The sequence below is a fragment of the Salmo trutta genome, chromosome 14, assembly GCF_901001165.1.
Source record: "Salmo trutta chromosome 14, fSalTru1.1, whole genome shotgun sequence".
NCBI lineage: Eukaryota > Metazoa > Chordata > Actinopteri > Salmoniformes > Salmonidae > Salmo > Salmo trutta.
This window is the reverse complement of record NC_042970.1, coordinates 27620922-27638500: the sequence shown is the minus strand read 5'-3', so window position 1 is coordinate 27638500 and position 17579 is coordinate 27620922. Positions and strand designations below refer to the sequence as shown.

The 17579-nt window shown below is 42.1% G+C and overlaps 1 protein-coding gene across 2 annotated transcripts in view; it reads left to right on the top strand.

Moving 5' to 3' along the window:
- igsf21a (immunoglobin superfamily, member 21a) overlaps positions 1 to 17579 on the top strand; it is a 289747-nt gene that overhangs the window by 165931 nt on the left and 106237 nt on the right. For both annotated transcript variants that reach the window (XM_029775134.1, XM_029775135.1), the window contains exon 3: positions 15021 to 15142. In XM_029775134.1, the coding sequence (XP_029630994.1) occupies positions 15021 to 15142 (122 nt within the window). The remainder of the gene's footprint in view (positions 1 to 15020; positions 15143 to 17579) is intronic.

Sequence of the window (17579 nt, the reverse complement as noted above, 5' to 3'; positions counted from 1 at the left end):
CATTTATTTACTAAACTAAGTAATTCACAGAAAGCATACAAACAGTAATTATCGTCACAAAGAATTGGCAGAGTAACGTGCCCTAGTGGGCTAAACAGGCATGGCGGCCTGTCAAACAAAGGGTCATAAAGGGCAGCTGAGGAGGCACACAGAGTTCATTAATATTAACAATTGATATGCTAATCCTTTGCACATAAACGCTCACTCATTCGGGAACAATTGCAATCAATATATATTTACGCTCAGTGTGTCGTCGGGATCCTTGTTGGAGAGTCGTTCTGTTGGAGAGTTTCTCTCTCTCTCTCTCTCTCTCTCTCTCTCTCTCTCTCTCTCTCTCTCTCGGTTAGAATGGATCTTTCAAAGCGGCATTCATTAATGTCGTTATAGAATGGATGTTTCGTTGGTCTTCGCGTTCAATGATATAATTTACTTAGCTGCAGACTAATAATTAATATCAAAGACTTGTTCTTATTCTGTCGGTCTCGATAGTCTAAAAGTTTAACCACGTGGTATAGGTAACTTTCAGTAGAGGACTTGGATGGTAAAACCTTGGCTCTCTCTTCTGAGGTAAGCTGGTCTCAAGAAATAACTTCTAGGTGGGGTTTTATACGTGAACATAGAACAGGCTTGTCACATGACGCCTTGTCCTGTCCATGTCCCTGGGGGGGGACATGGACAGAAATACAATTCTATCACATTAACATCAGTACATAGCATCTCAATGTATTACACATAGCTTTATCCTTATTAATACATTTTATACCACCATTTGGATGCAAGTCCCATAGCTGAGGCTATTATATAAACAGTTTTGTGGTAATATGGCTATATTGTCTCTTCTGAGTATCACAAAATTGTACCAAGCGGACCAGTTCGTAGCTGGATTCTTCACCAATATTTTATACCTCCTCCAGAACATAAATGTCATTCGGTTCCCCAATTCTGTGAGTTGGAAGAATTTCCTGTGTCTCTCTATGGGCCATGTGGCAGGAGATTCTCCTGCCACAGGGCCTGGGTGGGGGGAGGTAGGTTTGGGGATGGTGCAAGGGGGAGGGGGTCAACTGTCCTCCCTGTACTCAAAGAGGGAAACGTCATGACAACTGCAAGGTGAATTCATTTACCGTATTGCATGACTTTATGTGATTTTAAGTGAAGGATTCTCAGCAGGCAAGCTTGGTATGTGGAGTAAAACATCATACACTCACAATGTGAGCCACTGATGGACAGTGGGAGTGAGCTCATCCATGGCATTGGTGCAACACACACACACACCCACAATCAAACGCACACACGTGACTAGCAGTTAGAGTGCTGGGCCAGTAACTGAAAGGCTGCTAGTTCAAATCCCTGAGCTGACAAGGTGAAACATCTGCCGATGTTCTCTTGAGCAAAGCACTTAACCCTAATTGCTCCGGTGTTGCGGTTAATAATGGCAGACCCTGGCTGTGACCCCACTCTCAGGGGGCGTTGGGATATGCAATAAACACATTTCCAATTCACACGTGTATAATACACACATATAGGTGTGAAATAGGACAAAAATAAGCACCCACCAAATTATTATTATTAAACACACACACAGCTCTTCCATAAATGAATTCCCCTAAGCCACTGAAGTAGAAGATATTGCTTATCTAAATGAAATAATCTTCCCCTACAGTCATGAGGACTGTGTTGACATTAAAGGCCTGCTAAAGTGGCAGCCATGCTTTTGCAGAGGCGACACATTTTGCACGGCCCTGGTCTAGTAGTCCAAAGAGGTAAGATTCAGAGCACTGGGTGGAAGGAAAACAGCATCAGAACTGCGCCCCCAGGCAGCAGATGTGTTTGTCCTTGCACCATTTGTCTGCTGTGATGGACAGGGATTCCAATCCCATCTGCGCCCCACTGTGAGAGGAGACTGAACAGGACGGGACGACTTATCCGATAGGACTGGGGAGACTGGGCAGCCATTTGATCTCTGCCCTCTCCCTGTAGGGCACATTCTTACTGCACAGAGACATCAGATCTAATGATGAGCACCAAGCAGTAACCTCTCCACTGATGCCAGATCACAGTTCACACTTTACAAGCTGGATCGTTGAACACACCACTAACATCACATCACTACCTCCCCCCTCCTGCTCACACTGAGATGTGCAGTTTATGGAGGCTCATTCAACAGGGCTCTTTAAAAGGGACTGGTGTTACGAGTCACTGTAGAGACGTAGTCTAATGGCTTCCAATTCGAGAGAAAAAGCAGGGAGAAAACAATGAGTGTGTCCATGGCGTTAATGTTTACTTGCTTGTGGTGATGAGAACAGAAAACATGGCCTTGATTTAGACGAGTCTCACAGCTAAAGGGGGAAAAGCATGAGAGTGTGGTGGACGACTTGTTATCGTCTAGGGACCAAAGAAATATGAGCTGTGTTTGAGAGGTGTTTTGGTCGTCTGGTGAGGGCTGAGGGATTTCAAGGCCCTGTGATCAAGTGGCACTGGCTAATGAAGCGAGAGACAACAGCATCACATTGCAGAGAGGGTGCAGGGTGTAAATAGGACAGAGGAAAAGTCTCTCTCCTTCTCACTCTCATTCCCTCACTGTCTACTCCACACATCTCCTCTCATTAATCTGTTTCCAAGTCTGCTGCAAGCAAGAGCTGTCAAATGAAAGTGTGAAAAAAGCCATTGTTTCCTTACTGAGGGAGCCCTTGGGAAAAGATTCCAGAGCACAGTCGAATCACAGACTGCAACTGCAAAAACCCACATGAGGCAGCAGGGGGGAAATAGTGTGTCTGTCATCTGAAAAAATGCATTATATTTTTACTATTACATGAGGTTAGATGTCCTCAATGTAGAGCACACATTTGGTGCAGTGATTTTTGTCTGTAAATAGATGGTTTCTTGCACATACTGTACCAGCCCATATCGTCTCAGGGCACTGACAATTGCGCATTTTACAGCTTTCAGATCTTCAAAGCTTAAAAGGTAGCTATGGTTCAGATGTGGGGTAAGGAAAGCGTGAAAGCTAAAAGCATCCTAACATTCCCCATGGGAGGTCTAACAGACTAAACATGGAACAAAACTGTCAGACTATGTTACCATAAATAAAGCCCCACAACCATTAAACTCATACCTGCAACTCATAAGGAGAGCGACATTATTTTATAAACTGCCTGATGAGATACACTACCGGTCAAAAGTTTTTGAACTCCTACTCATTCAAGGGTTTTTCTATATTTTTTCTATTTTCTACATTATAGAATAATAGGGAAGACATCAAAACTATGAAGTAACACATATAGAATCATGTACAGTAGTAAGCAAAAAAAGTGATAAACAAATCAAATATATTTTATATTTGAGATGCTTCAAATAGCCACCCTTTTCCTTGATGACTCTTGACATTCTCTCAACCACCTTCATGAGGTAGTCACCTGGAATGCATTTCAATTAACAAGTGTGCCTTCTTAAAAGTTAATTTGTGGAATCATTTGTGTTGTGACAAGGCAGGTGGTTTATACAGAAGATAGCCCTATTTGGTAAAAGACCAAGTCCATATCATGGCACGAACAGCTCAAATAAGGAAAGCGAAATGACAGTCCATCATTACTTTAAGACATGAATGTCAGTCAATACGGAAAATTACAAGAACTTTTAAAGTTTCTTCAAGTGCAGTCGCAAAAACCATCAAGCGCTATGATGAAACTGGATCTCATGAGGACCGCCACAGGAATGGAAGACCCAGAGTTACCTCTGCTGGAGAGGATAAGTTAATTAGAGTTACCAGCCTCAGAAATTGCAGCCCAAATAAATGCTTCACAGAGTTCAAGTAACAGACTGTGTGAATCAGGCCTTCATGGTCAAATTGCTGCAAAGAAACCACTACTAAAGCACACCAATATGAAAAAGAGACTTGCTTGGGCCAAGAAACACAAGCAATGGACATTAGACCGGTGGAAGGTCTTGACTCCTTTGGTCCTTTGGTCTGGAGTCCAAATTGGAGATTTTTGGTTCCAACCGCCGTGTCTTTGTGAGACGCGGTGTGGGTGAACGGATGATCTCCGCATGTATATTTCCCATCGCAAAGCATGTAGGAGGTGTTATGGTTTGGGGGTGCTTTGCTGGTGACGCTGTCTGTGATTTATTTAGAATTCAAGGCACACTTAACCAGAATGGCTAACACAGCATTCTGCAGCGAAGCGTCATCCCATCTGGGTTGGGCTTAGTGGGACTATCATTTGTTTTTCAACAGGACAATGACACAACACACCTCCAGGCTGTGTAAGGGCTATTTTACCAAGAAGGAGAGTGATGGAGTGCTGCATCAGATGACCTGGCCTCCACAATCCCATGACCTCAACCAAATTTAGATGGTTTGGGATGAGTCGGACCGCAGAGTGAAGGAAAAGCAGCCAACAAGTGCTCAGCGTATGTGGGAACTCCTTCAAGACTGTTGGAAAAGCATTCCAGGTGAAGCTGGTTGAGAGAATGCCAAGATTGTGCAAAGCTGTCATCAAGGCAAAGGGTGGCTATTTGAATCTCAAATATAAAATATTATTTTGATTTGTTTAACACTTTTTTGGTTACTACATGATTCCATATGTGTTATTTCATAGTTTTGATGTCTTCACTATTATTCTACAATGAGGAAAATAGTAAAAATAAAGAAAACCCTTTGAATGAGTAGGTGTTCTAAAACATATGACCGGTAGTATATGTCCTTGATGAAATTGGAGACATTGATGTTTGTCTAAATGGATGTTATTGTAAGAGGTCTTGGGTCTTGTGTTTTGTGCCTCTAAGTGCAACTGGATTAATGTTGGTCTAGCTGTGGTCAGGCTGAGAAAAAAATACCCATTCATTTCAACAGTAAAATGGGATAAACAGCATTGCCTAAAATGGTAACCCTTCTCCTCTACATCATCCTATGTTTGTATGGTTGAGTAGGTAAGGAAATAATGTATTTTGTAGGCGGACCACAATGCTGAATGGGTTCTAAGAGAGGCATTGGGATAAAAGGATGTTCAAACGGCATGCCTGTTTCTCGGATCACAGATTCCTGACCTTTGTGAGCTAAAGGAGAAATGCTTTGTTTTGTTGAAGGGCAATTGATGAGGTCTTATACATATTCCATGACTAAAACCATTTCTTGCTGTAACTGATCGGTTATCTTATCTGTCTTTTACAAGAATTTAGGGTTGATGAGAAGACCTAAAACAAGGCTACAAATAGCCATGGGATATCTGTGAGAGAGTGTCACAAAGCTTGATGCTTATACAGTCACACTGAACTGGGATAAGGAGGCTCCATTAAATACACCTTATCCTTTTTCTCGCCCCATAACTTTCCAGATATGCTTACATCAATTAGTTGCATCACATTCAACAGACTAAGTCAGAACAGAATGTAATAAGAGTAAGCTACTTATTATGTCCTTGTCCTTGTAGAAAACCCTTAGAAAAAGATAAAAAGATGAGAAAAAAGACAAACAAAGATGTCAGAGGTTGAGAAATACCTCCTTCATCTCCTGAAGGGTGCTGGCATGTTTTGTGAATATCAGACACAGTAACAGCTTCATGGTGAAATGTGTCTTTAAAATTATATCAAAGAGACAATATCTAAAAATATATGTTTTTATTAACCCAAAACAAAGTTTTTGCTTTTGATGTACTCCCCTACGCTCAGAAGGGTCACAAGGGCTTTGTGTTTATAAAAATGATACAGCGGGCTGTTGAGTGGTTTTGGTAGAAGTTTTCATGTCTCCAAGGCCAAAGTTACTGAAACATTAAAAAGCAAAACTGTATGATAGATAATAAAAGATTAATTATGAAAAAAGCTAACGCTCCATATTTGTCAGTTGTTGTTTACATGTGGATTTTTGACTACAATGGTGGAGCTTGCATGCAGATATATAAATTCTAGCTGAACACCAGAATCTGCCGCGCAATAACCATTTTGTCAAGTGGCCCCGGGGGGAGGGAGGCAGAGGTTAGACCACATACAGTACACAACCACATCCACATATCCAATCAGATGTCTTGTTTTATTCAAAAGCGTGCCATTGGAGACGTCAGCTAAGGACTAGGGACGTCAGAGCACTCTATTAACGCATCACAGCTGCTTTACATCAGTCTATCTTTCTGTGACTGTTCTCAACTTAATTCATCAGGGCTTTTACTCTGCAGGCATACATTTCCTCACTGATTTTTACTGATAGGAAGGAAAAGGGCTTGACTCAGAGATATCTTAACAGCTTTTAAAAGATACATGATAGGTGACAGATTTATCTGATGCTATAAATGTTGACTGATGTTTGTGTATCGCTGCCTTTTATGGGACTATTTGAATAAGGTCATTGAACCAGTAGGCCTAAACAACAGGCCTTTTTAAATACTTTACCTGCACTCCTGAGGATGCTCGTCCTTCCTCATGGAAATCAGGATGTGGACTAGGCACTCTAAATCAAAATGATATGTTGACTACAATTACAGGAGCAATAAAATAAAGTGTATGCAAGCCAAATAAGATTTACTCTCTCCAAAATAACTTGCTTTGGAGCATCATAACCAGTATTTCTATGGTAAAGCACTTCCAAATGAGATCCTATTCATGGGATACAATTTTGTTAAATACTTTGAAAACATAATTGTCTAACTTCTCACAATTATTCCCAACGCAATATCAAATGGCCGCTTGATCGCTTCTATCTGCATTACATTAGAAGAGACGTCAACATTTCAAATCAAATGATCAGAGAGAATAGATAACCAAGCTGTTAAGTTCACTTCAATGTGGTTGTGTGTTGTTCTTGATATCAATGCCATGTAACATTATAAGTAAGATAGTGCAGCAGCCTTGGACTCAGGAGTCAACTCAACTCCCGCAGTCTATCTGTGAGTGATTAACCGCATGAGTGTACATGTCACTACCGCTATGTCAACGATGCATCCAACTAGATTACAACATACAACTTTTAATTGAGAAAACTGCTGAAATTACAATCACAGATGTCTTACACAACTCCTCCCTAAATCTCATTCATGCTTCCCAGTGAGTCCCTGAAGAGCGTTTCATTCAAGAAAAAGTATTCAAAGCAACAGTGGCAGCTAATCAGACCTGAGGAATCCTGAAGCTATCTTTTGATGTTGTTCTCAATCATAATAGGATAGAGTACTGTAACAGGCTGGCTGTATGAGATAATCGCTGCAGTGAAAAAAGTAGCCATGGACCTTTGATTCTAACTTGGGCTTATTTTTACTCCTCCTCTTGGTACTTCTCTCTGATGCTAAATAAAATTGTTTGTATTTTCTCTGGACTTTAATACTGTATGCCTTAAGCAAGTCAGCCATAGCAGCTATGTTTTTTAAAAAGGCACTAAACGAAGCTAAATTAATTGTTTCGCTGCTAGACAAGGCTCCGCTGATAGCCAGGTGTAGCGGTGGTAAGGATTCACTCCATTGTGCTGGATAGAAAGCTCTGAAGGCCCTAACAGTTTGTGGGCACCGCTTGTTGCCGTTATAGTGCAATTAATGTATTGTTTAGTGTTGTGTAGTGTCTTTGCTGGCATGCATCTAAAAAAAACGTTTTTGAATTTGCCCACCAAGATCTACATGCTAAAATCGCCACTGCACCTCTGTAAAGCACAGCCTGGATTCAACAAAGCAACTGAAGCAAAGCGTTGCCTCCCCAAACTGTGCTTTTCTAACATCAAAGAGTGCTCATCTCCCTCTTACCTTCACCCTCACTCTTGCGCAACAACTTTGGCACTGTCTGTCTCCCTCCCTCGCTCCCTCTTTCTCTCCTCAAAGTTGTCCCTTCTCTAGGAACATGGTCGGTCCACCGATGTGTGTGCGTTGTGAGAGGTGTCATTTTGCCTGTGCATCCAGGTCGTTCCTAATTAAGAAGTGAATTCATTGAGGGTGCCACATGACCACCTGTCTGAGGCAGCAATCTTCTCGCTAGTACTTGTAGATCCAGACAACCTGGATCTGATATCTGCATAATTTGACACATCATTCAGGGGCAAGACATGAACAATTGTAATGTCTATTGGATTAGATGGACTGTGAATAGGTAGAGGGACTGAAAATGTCCAGTTAACAGACCTCAGGCTTTTTGAGAGCGTCCTATAACTCAGCGCCCGGGACAGTTTCTATCTACAATAGATAAGATAATAGATAAGTGCCTTGGTAAGTGCTTTGTTTTTTTTGCCCTTTCTGCCTAAGCATGTTATGGTAGTTACTCAGGTTTGTACAAAAGTACCTTCTATGCAGTGGAATGAGGTACTTGCTGCCATGGATGACCAAGTAGGAAACAAGAGACACACATAATTAGGGGTTTTATTCCAAATTATGACAGAAGAAGATTAACCAAAAGGTGTGTTAAAATAAACAAATATAAACTGAATTGAAAAAACAAACTGTCCTAAAGCTTCAACTTAAAAAAGAACTGAAGTCAAGAAGTCCAGACGTTTAAAAAAAGTCATTCAGCGCATTCTCAGATGACATTGCGTGAAGGACCACTAAGTGAAGCTCTTTTTTTCCCGCTCTTTATGGAAACCCTAAGGAGTCATACACTGCATGACCAAAAGTATGTGGATTTCTGCTCGTCGAACATCTCATTCCAAAATCATGGGCATTAATATGGAGTTGGTCCCCCCTTTGCTGCTATAACAGCTTCCACTCTTCTGGAAAGGCTTTCCACTAGATGTTGGAACATTGCTGCAGGGACTTGCTTCCATTCAGCCACAAGCGCATTAGTGAGGTCAGGCACTGATGTTAGGCGATTAGGCCTGGCTCACAGTCGGCGTTCCAATTCATCCCAGAGGTGTTCGATGGAGTTGAGGTCTGGGCTCTGTGCAGGCCAGTCAAGTTCTTCCACACCGATCTCGACAAACCATTTCATTATGGGCTTCGCTTTGTGCACAGGGGCATTGTCATGCTGAAACAGGAAAGGGCCTTCCCCAAACTGTTGCCAAAAAGTTGGAAGCACAGAATTGTTTAGAATGTCATTGTATGCTCTAGTGTTAAGATTTTCCTTCACCGGAACGAAGGGGCCTAGCCCGAGGCATGAAAAACAGCCCCAGACCATTATTCCTCCTCGACCAAACTTTACAGTTGGCACTATGCATTGGGGCAGGTAGTGTTCTCCTGGCATCCACCAAAACCATATTTGTCTGTTGGACTACCAGATTGGTAAGTGTGATTCATCACTCCAGAGAACGCGTTTCCACTGCTCCAGAGTCCAATGGCGGCGAGCTTTACACCGCTCCAGCTGACACTTGGCATTGTGCATAATGAGCAGCCTTGTGTGTGGCTGCTCGTTCACAGAAACCCATTTCATGAAGCTCCCGACAAACAGTTATTGTGCTGACATTGCTTCCAGAGTCAGTTTGTAACTCAGTAGTGAGTGTTGCAACTGAGAACAGATGATTTTTACACTCTACGCACTTCAGAACTTGGCGGTCTCGTTCTGTGAGCTTGTGTGGCCTACCACTTCGTGGCTGAGCCGTTGTTGCTCCTAGATGTTTCCACTTCACAACAGCAATTACAGTCGACCGGAACAGCTCTAGCAGGGCAGAAATTTGACTAACTGACTTGTTGGAAAGGTGGTATCCTATGACGTTTTCACGTTTAAAGTCACTGAGCGCTTCAGTAAGGCCATTCTACTGCCAATGTTTGTTTATGGAGATTGCATGGCTGTGTGCTCGATTTTTTTATACACCTGTCAGCAACGGGTGTGGCTGAAATGGCCTAATCCACTAATATGAAGGGGTGTCCACATACTTTTGTATATATAGTGGACCTAACTGCCCCAGTGGCTTTCCATAGTCCCATAGATACACCACAGCGCGCTCTGTCCATTGTGCTGTCACAGCGCGGCGAAGTTACAGATTTTGTGCCAACCTGTCACTCAATCATTTTAACTTTTTAGCTATTTTTATCAAGGGACATAAAACTAAAACTGAGGGGCACAAGTTTTAACTTAGGGGGCTGAGCCCCCTTTTGTCCCCTTTTGGAGCCGGGTCGGTTTTGCAAACCATTCATTTTCAATAAACATGATCATGATACAAAGTTTCAGGTTATTTTAAATACATGAAGTTGTTTTAGCATTAACAGTGCACAGTATCAATGTTTGAAAAGTACCTTGCTATTTCAACATGTGACGGAAAAAAGTTTTTTCCCGCAATGAACAGATCTGTGGCACTTTCCAAAGCTCCTCCAGAAACATACTTTAACAACGGAATTTCAGAACACAACTGGCTTACATGCCGCCGACATGGGGCACGGAGGTAAACAGAAGACATTACCTAGAACTTTGACTGTTTGTAGATAAGGATATTAGTTCAATTATAACCTTAGATGACACCAGTGGCTGTTACAACGTGAACTATAATGTTACGACTGTAATTGTGCATTTCTGCAAATCAGTTATGGGATATAAGAAGGATAAGGGTATTTGTTAGGCAGGGTTTTTTACTGTGCAGTCCACGGTACAGCCGTCACACTTGTCATTGATTTGAACTTGTCATTTAACTTTTATATCTCAAACACACATTCCCCTGAGTTCAACATATCAACATCATTCACTTACAATTTTTCATGCTTTGTTGTAAAGTGATGTCAGACAAAAATGTCTCTTACAGTTTTTCTGAAAGGTCCATTACAATGACTACAATCCAGGCATAGAGCAGGTTGGTGGGAAAGCACCATTTTCCAACACGGCTTTGCTTTTAGCGGCTGACCTTTTGCTGTTGCCTCTCCCTGTAAACCTCGGAATGATGCCACCTCGCTGGTGTGTCTCTACATCCCTGAATTGACATTTAAAAGAGGAACAGATGGCTATAATAATCTTGGGTCCTTGAGTGTGGTGCCAAAGCATTCCTTGGGCAAAGTGGTGTCTCTCAAGGAAAGTCTGTTTTTGGCCAAGCCAAGTAAACACTTTGTGCCTGTGGGGGGTCATGGTCCCTATCCTCACCAGTAGGTCCTGAATCCTTTCACTGATTACACCTCCCTGCAATTAATCTTCCATAGCAATGAAAATATGATGTCACCCACCTTTGTTACAGCAGACAAAAATGTATTCCACTAATACCACCTACAACTGTTATACATATCCTAAAAAACACAATATTTGTTGTTCCAGTACTTCTACTTCTGTGTTTGCCGGACGACTCACCCTGAATTTAATTGATTGCTACATACAGTACATTCAGTCTGAAACTGCCATCCTAGAAGTTTTCTGTGTGAGTATCAAAGTTTATAACCTCATCATGTAGGCCGGCTCTGGCTCAACCCATCGGTTTATGGGACCAATCAGAATGGTCAGAATGTGTTCACATTCTAGAAATTGTCAGGGAGGGAGGCAAATCTAGACTCATCTTGAAGAAGAAACATCAGTTGGCCGGAGTGGTGTGGATTGGTAACCAAGCAATCCCTGTGCACCTCTTAGCAACTGCCTGAGGTATTTAGCGCCCTTCCCCAGAGACAGAGAGGTGATATGAGTTGTTCCACAGTCATTTATGGGGCACCAGAATTGTTTGCTCAAATAAAAGTAATTACGCAGTACTGTCCCTTTGTGAAGTGTTGTGTACATTATGCAGTAACTAATCACAATATGCACAGGCCTTATTTACTTCCAAGAGGATTGGATTACAGATAGGATTTTAATTTGATCACCCTGTTGCAGGAGAACTTTACTGCAATGCAGGAAATGTTCAACTTATTTGAGGTTAAAGAGGCTTCTGAAGTTTACACATTTCTGACTTGATTTTCCTTTACGCAAAATCTATCAACCCCTACAAAAATGTCTGTTAATTATAATCTACATAATAATTCACATTTCCTGTTGCTGCAGGATTATTTTCCTGCTGTAGAAAACTGACTAAAATTAAGATGAGATCATCTTCAGTGCGAAGGGAAGAAAGATCCCCAACCCACCAACAATGTCCTTCTTCAAAACGGCATTAGCGGCTCCATTAAAATCCTGTCACCTTTTTTCTTTACGCCTGTCTGTCGTGCTGAGGAGAAGAGAAATCACAGTCATTCAAATGCTAAGTGACTTCCTCTCCCCTGTGAATATTAGAGAGGAGAGCGGTGCTCCATCATTTACTGTGCAGCCCACAAAAAAAGAGAAGGGGATGCAAAATGAGACTATGGTGCTTTGAATATATCCCCCACCTCCGCAATATCTCATCACAAGCCATTACCTCCGACTGCTTGACACCTACAGAACACTGCAGTGTCAGTCTTCATTAAGACTCAGCTATATACATGGGCACATACCTAAAGCGCCATAAGTGAGTGTCACATTGATTTCATCACATTGGCAGTTTTCAAAATTAGTTTGAAAGGCTCCTTATCACCCTTTTTACACAGAAAAAACACCTTATCATGGCAGTAAATGGATCAATGAGATAATTTAAGTCCTGGGTACCCTTACAAAAATGTACCATGGTATTATCATGTTTTTTTTGGTCACTACCAAGGCAGGAAAATACCATGGGACTGATGCAAATACCATGGTATTTTCCTGCCATGGTAGTGACCAAAAAACATGATATTAGCATGATAGTTTTTGTTGTACTACCATGGCAGGAAAATACCATGGTATTTGCACCATTACCATGGTATTTTCCTGTCATGGTAGTGACCAAAAAAAAGGTATTTTTTTCATTGTACTACCATTGTTCATTTTTGTACCATGGTAGCTAGTATAATAAAGAAAATAAATGTTTTGTACTAGCAGCATGTAGTGATGAAACATGAAAGAATGGTAGTTGTTTACAATGTATTATGATGGTCTGTGCCCCACCGATTTTCAGGTAAAGTGACCAAAAAGTATTCATTTATGGTACTCACATAATGCAACATTGACTATTCGCTCTGCAATGGCAAGGCGTAGGCCTAGTACCCTCTAGCTAATAGTGAAAAACCCCAACACACATGGTCTAGTAATGTGGTGTACCCTCACCTTGGGACATGGATCGGGTATGGTAAGAAGAATGAAGGGATTCTGAAACCTTGAACGAACTATTTTATATCTTCAAGGCTTCATTCTTCCCACCATACCCTAAAAATGGTATTGAAGAGAGAAGCACCATATAAACTAACTATTTTAAATCTTCATCTGGTGCTTCTCTCTTCAATACAGTTTTTAGTTGTCTCTCACTCATTCATCTGACATGGCTACTCTTATAAAGAGTCAACATACAACAACAAAAAACATTTGTAAAAAGGTATTAATTATCATCTTATCGCATGGATACATGTTCATCATGTAATTGACAACATATCCCTTAAAACAGCAAGTTACAATGGGTGCGTTCGTAAATTCACTCTGGCTATCTACTCCCATTTCAGAGCACTCTCGTCTGTGTGCCAAAGCGCAGAATAATTGACAAATTTACGAACGCTCAATACCCATTGAATATGGCCGGTGTCAGTAAACGTCAACAAAAAAGGGTAATTCAGTTATTGCCAGCATCAGTTACAGTCACCAACGCTCTGGATAACATAAAAACAGCCTAACCAGCTCTGCTAGGGCGAGTAAAATGGTCAGAGTGAGGTGTTCTCTCATTTGTGTCTTGAAGTAGCTAGCGAGCTAGCCAACGTTAGCCAGTTAACTTGGGTGGTTGACTGCCGTTGTGAGGCCAGCTTGGATTAACTCTAACCCATTGTGCACTCTGAGCGCAGTCTGGCACTCCAGATTGAATTTACGAACACACCCAATGTTTCCCTTTGTTAACACTCTGTGTGAACGTGTGTTGATCCTGTCACCATGACGACAGGCTAGCTTGACTGGAGCTAACCTTAGCCAATGTTAGCTTCTATGCTAACAAATTTTAAATATTAATGAAACTATCAAAACATCATCAAAAATAACAATTATATCATTACACTCCGCTTAACTTGGTGTTTAATATGTTATGCTTTATAACTCGCTCACCGTGATGATAACGTTTTTTAAAAAAAAAGTTTTTCTAGCACTTTTCTCTTCATTTTTCAGTTGGCTTGGCTCTCTCATTTACTGACTCACTGGCTAGGCAGTATAGCGTGAGAGCCACTGTAGTGATGAGTGTGAAGCAACCACTAGAGTGAGTGGCTCCCTCTGCTGGCCCGAAACAAGCACAACACCCCTTGACTATAACTACTGTAAATGATTGCAAAATGCCAAAAATTAGGCTACCATATTTATATATATCTCATATTCTCCCACATTTCAAGTTGGCAACCAAGGGAAACTAAACTTGAGCAAAAAACGGTACTATTTATACAGAAAGTATTATCCCTTTTTCACAGCAATTATTTCCATTTTTCTTTGATGTTGCAGACAAACTAGGACCAATAATAGTAGTCTGCCTCTGACTTTATCAGAAACTTGCCCATACTGGTATAGAAATTCATCAATATAATATCAACCAACCTCTTTTGACCTTGGGGCGTTCATTTATTTAATGCATTATACTGCCATTGTGCTATGGTAACGCACAGTTAATAAAGATTGTACCATATGATATTTTTTGTTACCATTTATCATAATTGTCCATTACCGTGGTAGAATGTATAATGCAGGTCAAAACCATGGTATTTCCATGATCCACAACTTACCATGTTGAAAATTAGGCAATACCATGGTATTATTTAGGTGCATGACAGTACCATCATAATTCAAAGCTAAAATCATGGTACATTTCCATGATTCAGATCTATACCATGGTATAAATTATGCAATGCCATGGTAATATTTAGGTACAATGGCGGTGCCATGGTAGTACCAAGGCTTAAACCATGGTACATTTCCATGATTCAGACTATACCATGGTATAAGTGCAAGTACCATAGTTGTACCATGGTATGAATGAAAGTACCATAGTAGTACCATGGTACATTTTTGTAAGGGTACTGCATTTGCCTCTTGCAAGCTGTGTTCTGGAGCAGAACACAGCTTATGGTACCAACGTACCTTTCACAGGTATAGAAATATCCGTCCCATGTATTATAGACCATATTTTAGTAAAGCTTTCTCTTTTTGCTTGACAGGTCACAGACGGGGGCACCATTAAGCAGAAAATTTTCACCTACGATGCTATGTTTAATACCAATTACTCTCATATGGAGGACTACCGCAAACGAGAAGACCTTGTGTACCAATCTACGGTCCGGTAAGCATCACAAACAATTACTTCTACATTGAATGTTTAAATGTAATCTTCTCCCATTTTGTTTGTTGCCCTGCTACATTGTGCACTATAAGCCTATTTAACCTACAGTATATCCCAAGAAACTCCCCATTGCTAGGAATTAGTGAGCAGAGGTTTTGCTCACTACCATCTGTTGCGGATGATACTGGGACTGGATGTGATGACCCCGATGGAGGGTCAACACCATCATCGTCTTGGCAGGGAGAGGGAGGGAGGGGACGAGAGTTGGTGAGACTCTACTCCACCACTCTGCTGCTCAGGATGTAGATTTCATTGTTGAGCTCTGTCTGAACAGCTGGATAGGTCAATCATTATTCCCACCGCAGAGCTGCTTATTTTCCAGGTAGTGTGGTTCGCCTTTATTTTCCAGATAGTGTGGTTCACCTTAGGCACAGCTTGGGGCAGCACTACTGCATGCGGGGCTGTGCTCCATACCTCCTTCGCCACCCTCCTTCCCATCAAACACGCATACATACACACCCTACCCGATCCCAGAATATAGAGCCCTTCTGTTTGTGCATGAGAAAGTTTTGCAGAGTGCAAGAGAGGGATGGAGCGGGAGGAATCATCTGGCTCTGGTTGGGTAGATGACATGTCTGAGGAGTCCTGGGTACTGTCTTCCTTTACCCCGAGCCTTAACAATACGGCTGGCATCTGCTACCCTCTCCCCCTCCCTCTCCCCCAACCATCTCCCTCCCTCTCCCCTCCCTCTCCCTCTACCCCAACCATCTACCTCCCTCTCCCCCACCCATCTCCCACTCCTTCTCCCATGCATTCTCTCCTCTTGCTTTCATTGCCTCCCTCCATCCCTCTCTCATATTGGCACTCATACTTTGTATAGAGGAGTAATAGAAGCCATTAAGCCAACACACTGCATCATTCTAGTACCTCTTATCTCCCCCCTCCCTCTTCTCTCCTCCCTCCCTCCCCTTCCCTCTACCGCTCTTCTCTCCCCCTCCCTCTTCTCTACCCCCCTTTTCTCCTCCCCTCCCTCTTCTTCCCCCCTCCCTCTTCTCTCCCCATCGCTCTTCTCTCCCCCTTCCCCCTTCTCTACCCCCCTCTTCTCTGCCCCTCCCTCTTCTTTCCCCTCTGCCTCTTCTCTTACCCCCCTCTTCTCTATCCCCCACTACCTCTTCTCTCCTCCTCCCTCTTTTCTCCCCCCTCTTCTCTCCCCCCTCCATCTTCTCTCTCCCCCCTTCTCCCCCTTCCCTCTCCCCCACCCTCCCTCTCCCCACTCCCTCTTCTCTCCGCCCCTCCCTTTTCTCTGTCCACCATTCCCAACCTCTCTCATATGTATCTTTTATTTCTGAGCTACTTAGCATTTCCCGACTGAGTATGATGTGCTCAGACAATCCAACAGTACCTTCAGGGGAGTAGTCATCATTGGAATGGACTATTTTACACATGTACTCATACAAGGACAAGTGTGCACACACACCACACACACACACACACACACACACACACACACACACACACACACACACACACACACACACACACACACACACACACACACACACACACACACACACACACACAGAAACACACTCATTAGGATTTGAATCGACAGTCCCAGCATGAGGAACAGTTGGATGGTACCTGCTCTGACCTGTCTGTCTGGCAGAGTGCTTAGCCGGCGTTAGTCAAGCAGAGAGGTAAAGGGCTACCGCCATAGTCACCCAAGACCAGTCAGGAGGAATATGAATCCTCCCTGATGTATCCCATGCCTTCCTCCATGGCAGAACACAGAGTTCAACAGCAGAGAGGGATGCAGAGCTCTGATATTTCACATAATCTCACATATCCACCTGAGAGGGGTAAATGTTCTCTTCAAAGCCCTGGCATATGACCACAAATGAAAGCTGTAATATTGTGAATTTCACAGAAAGTCCTAGATTCTCATTGAATGCCCTGTCATTTTTTCTGAATATGTTGTTAAATATCAGGAATATGCTGTGCTTGTAGTGTCAATATTACCGAGGTAGATTTACAAATAGAAAGAGAGGTGATCTTTTTCTGTCTTTTTTATTTTTATCAACTGCCCCTGGGCTTAGAAGTAGACAGCAAGCTATTTGAAGAATGACAGTGATAGAGGCCATAACTCATCCTTACCATGATGGCTTTTTGATGAAAATTGAAAAAGTCTCTCTGGATAAGAGTGTCTGCTAAATGACTAAAATGTGAATGTAAATGGAAGATGAATGGCAATTACTATATATATATAAAAAAAATTAAGCTACATTCAAAATACCAAATTCAAGCATTGTCTCTTCATCTGCACAGCATTTGACAGTTTATGTAATACTGTCTTGGTTATAGATACAAGCTTTGAACAATGAAAAACCAGTCAAAGTGCTCTTCATATACAGTGCATTCGGCAAGTATTCAGACCCCT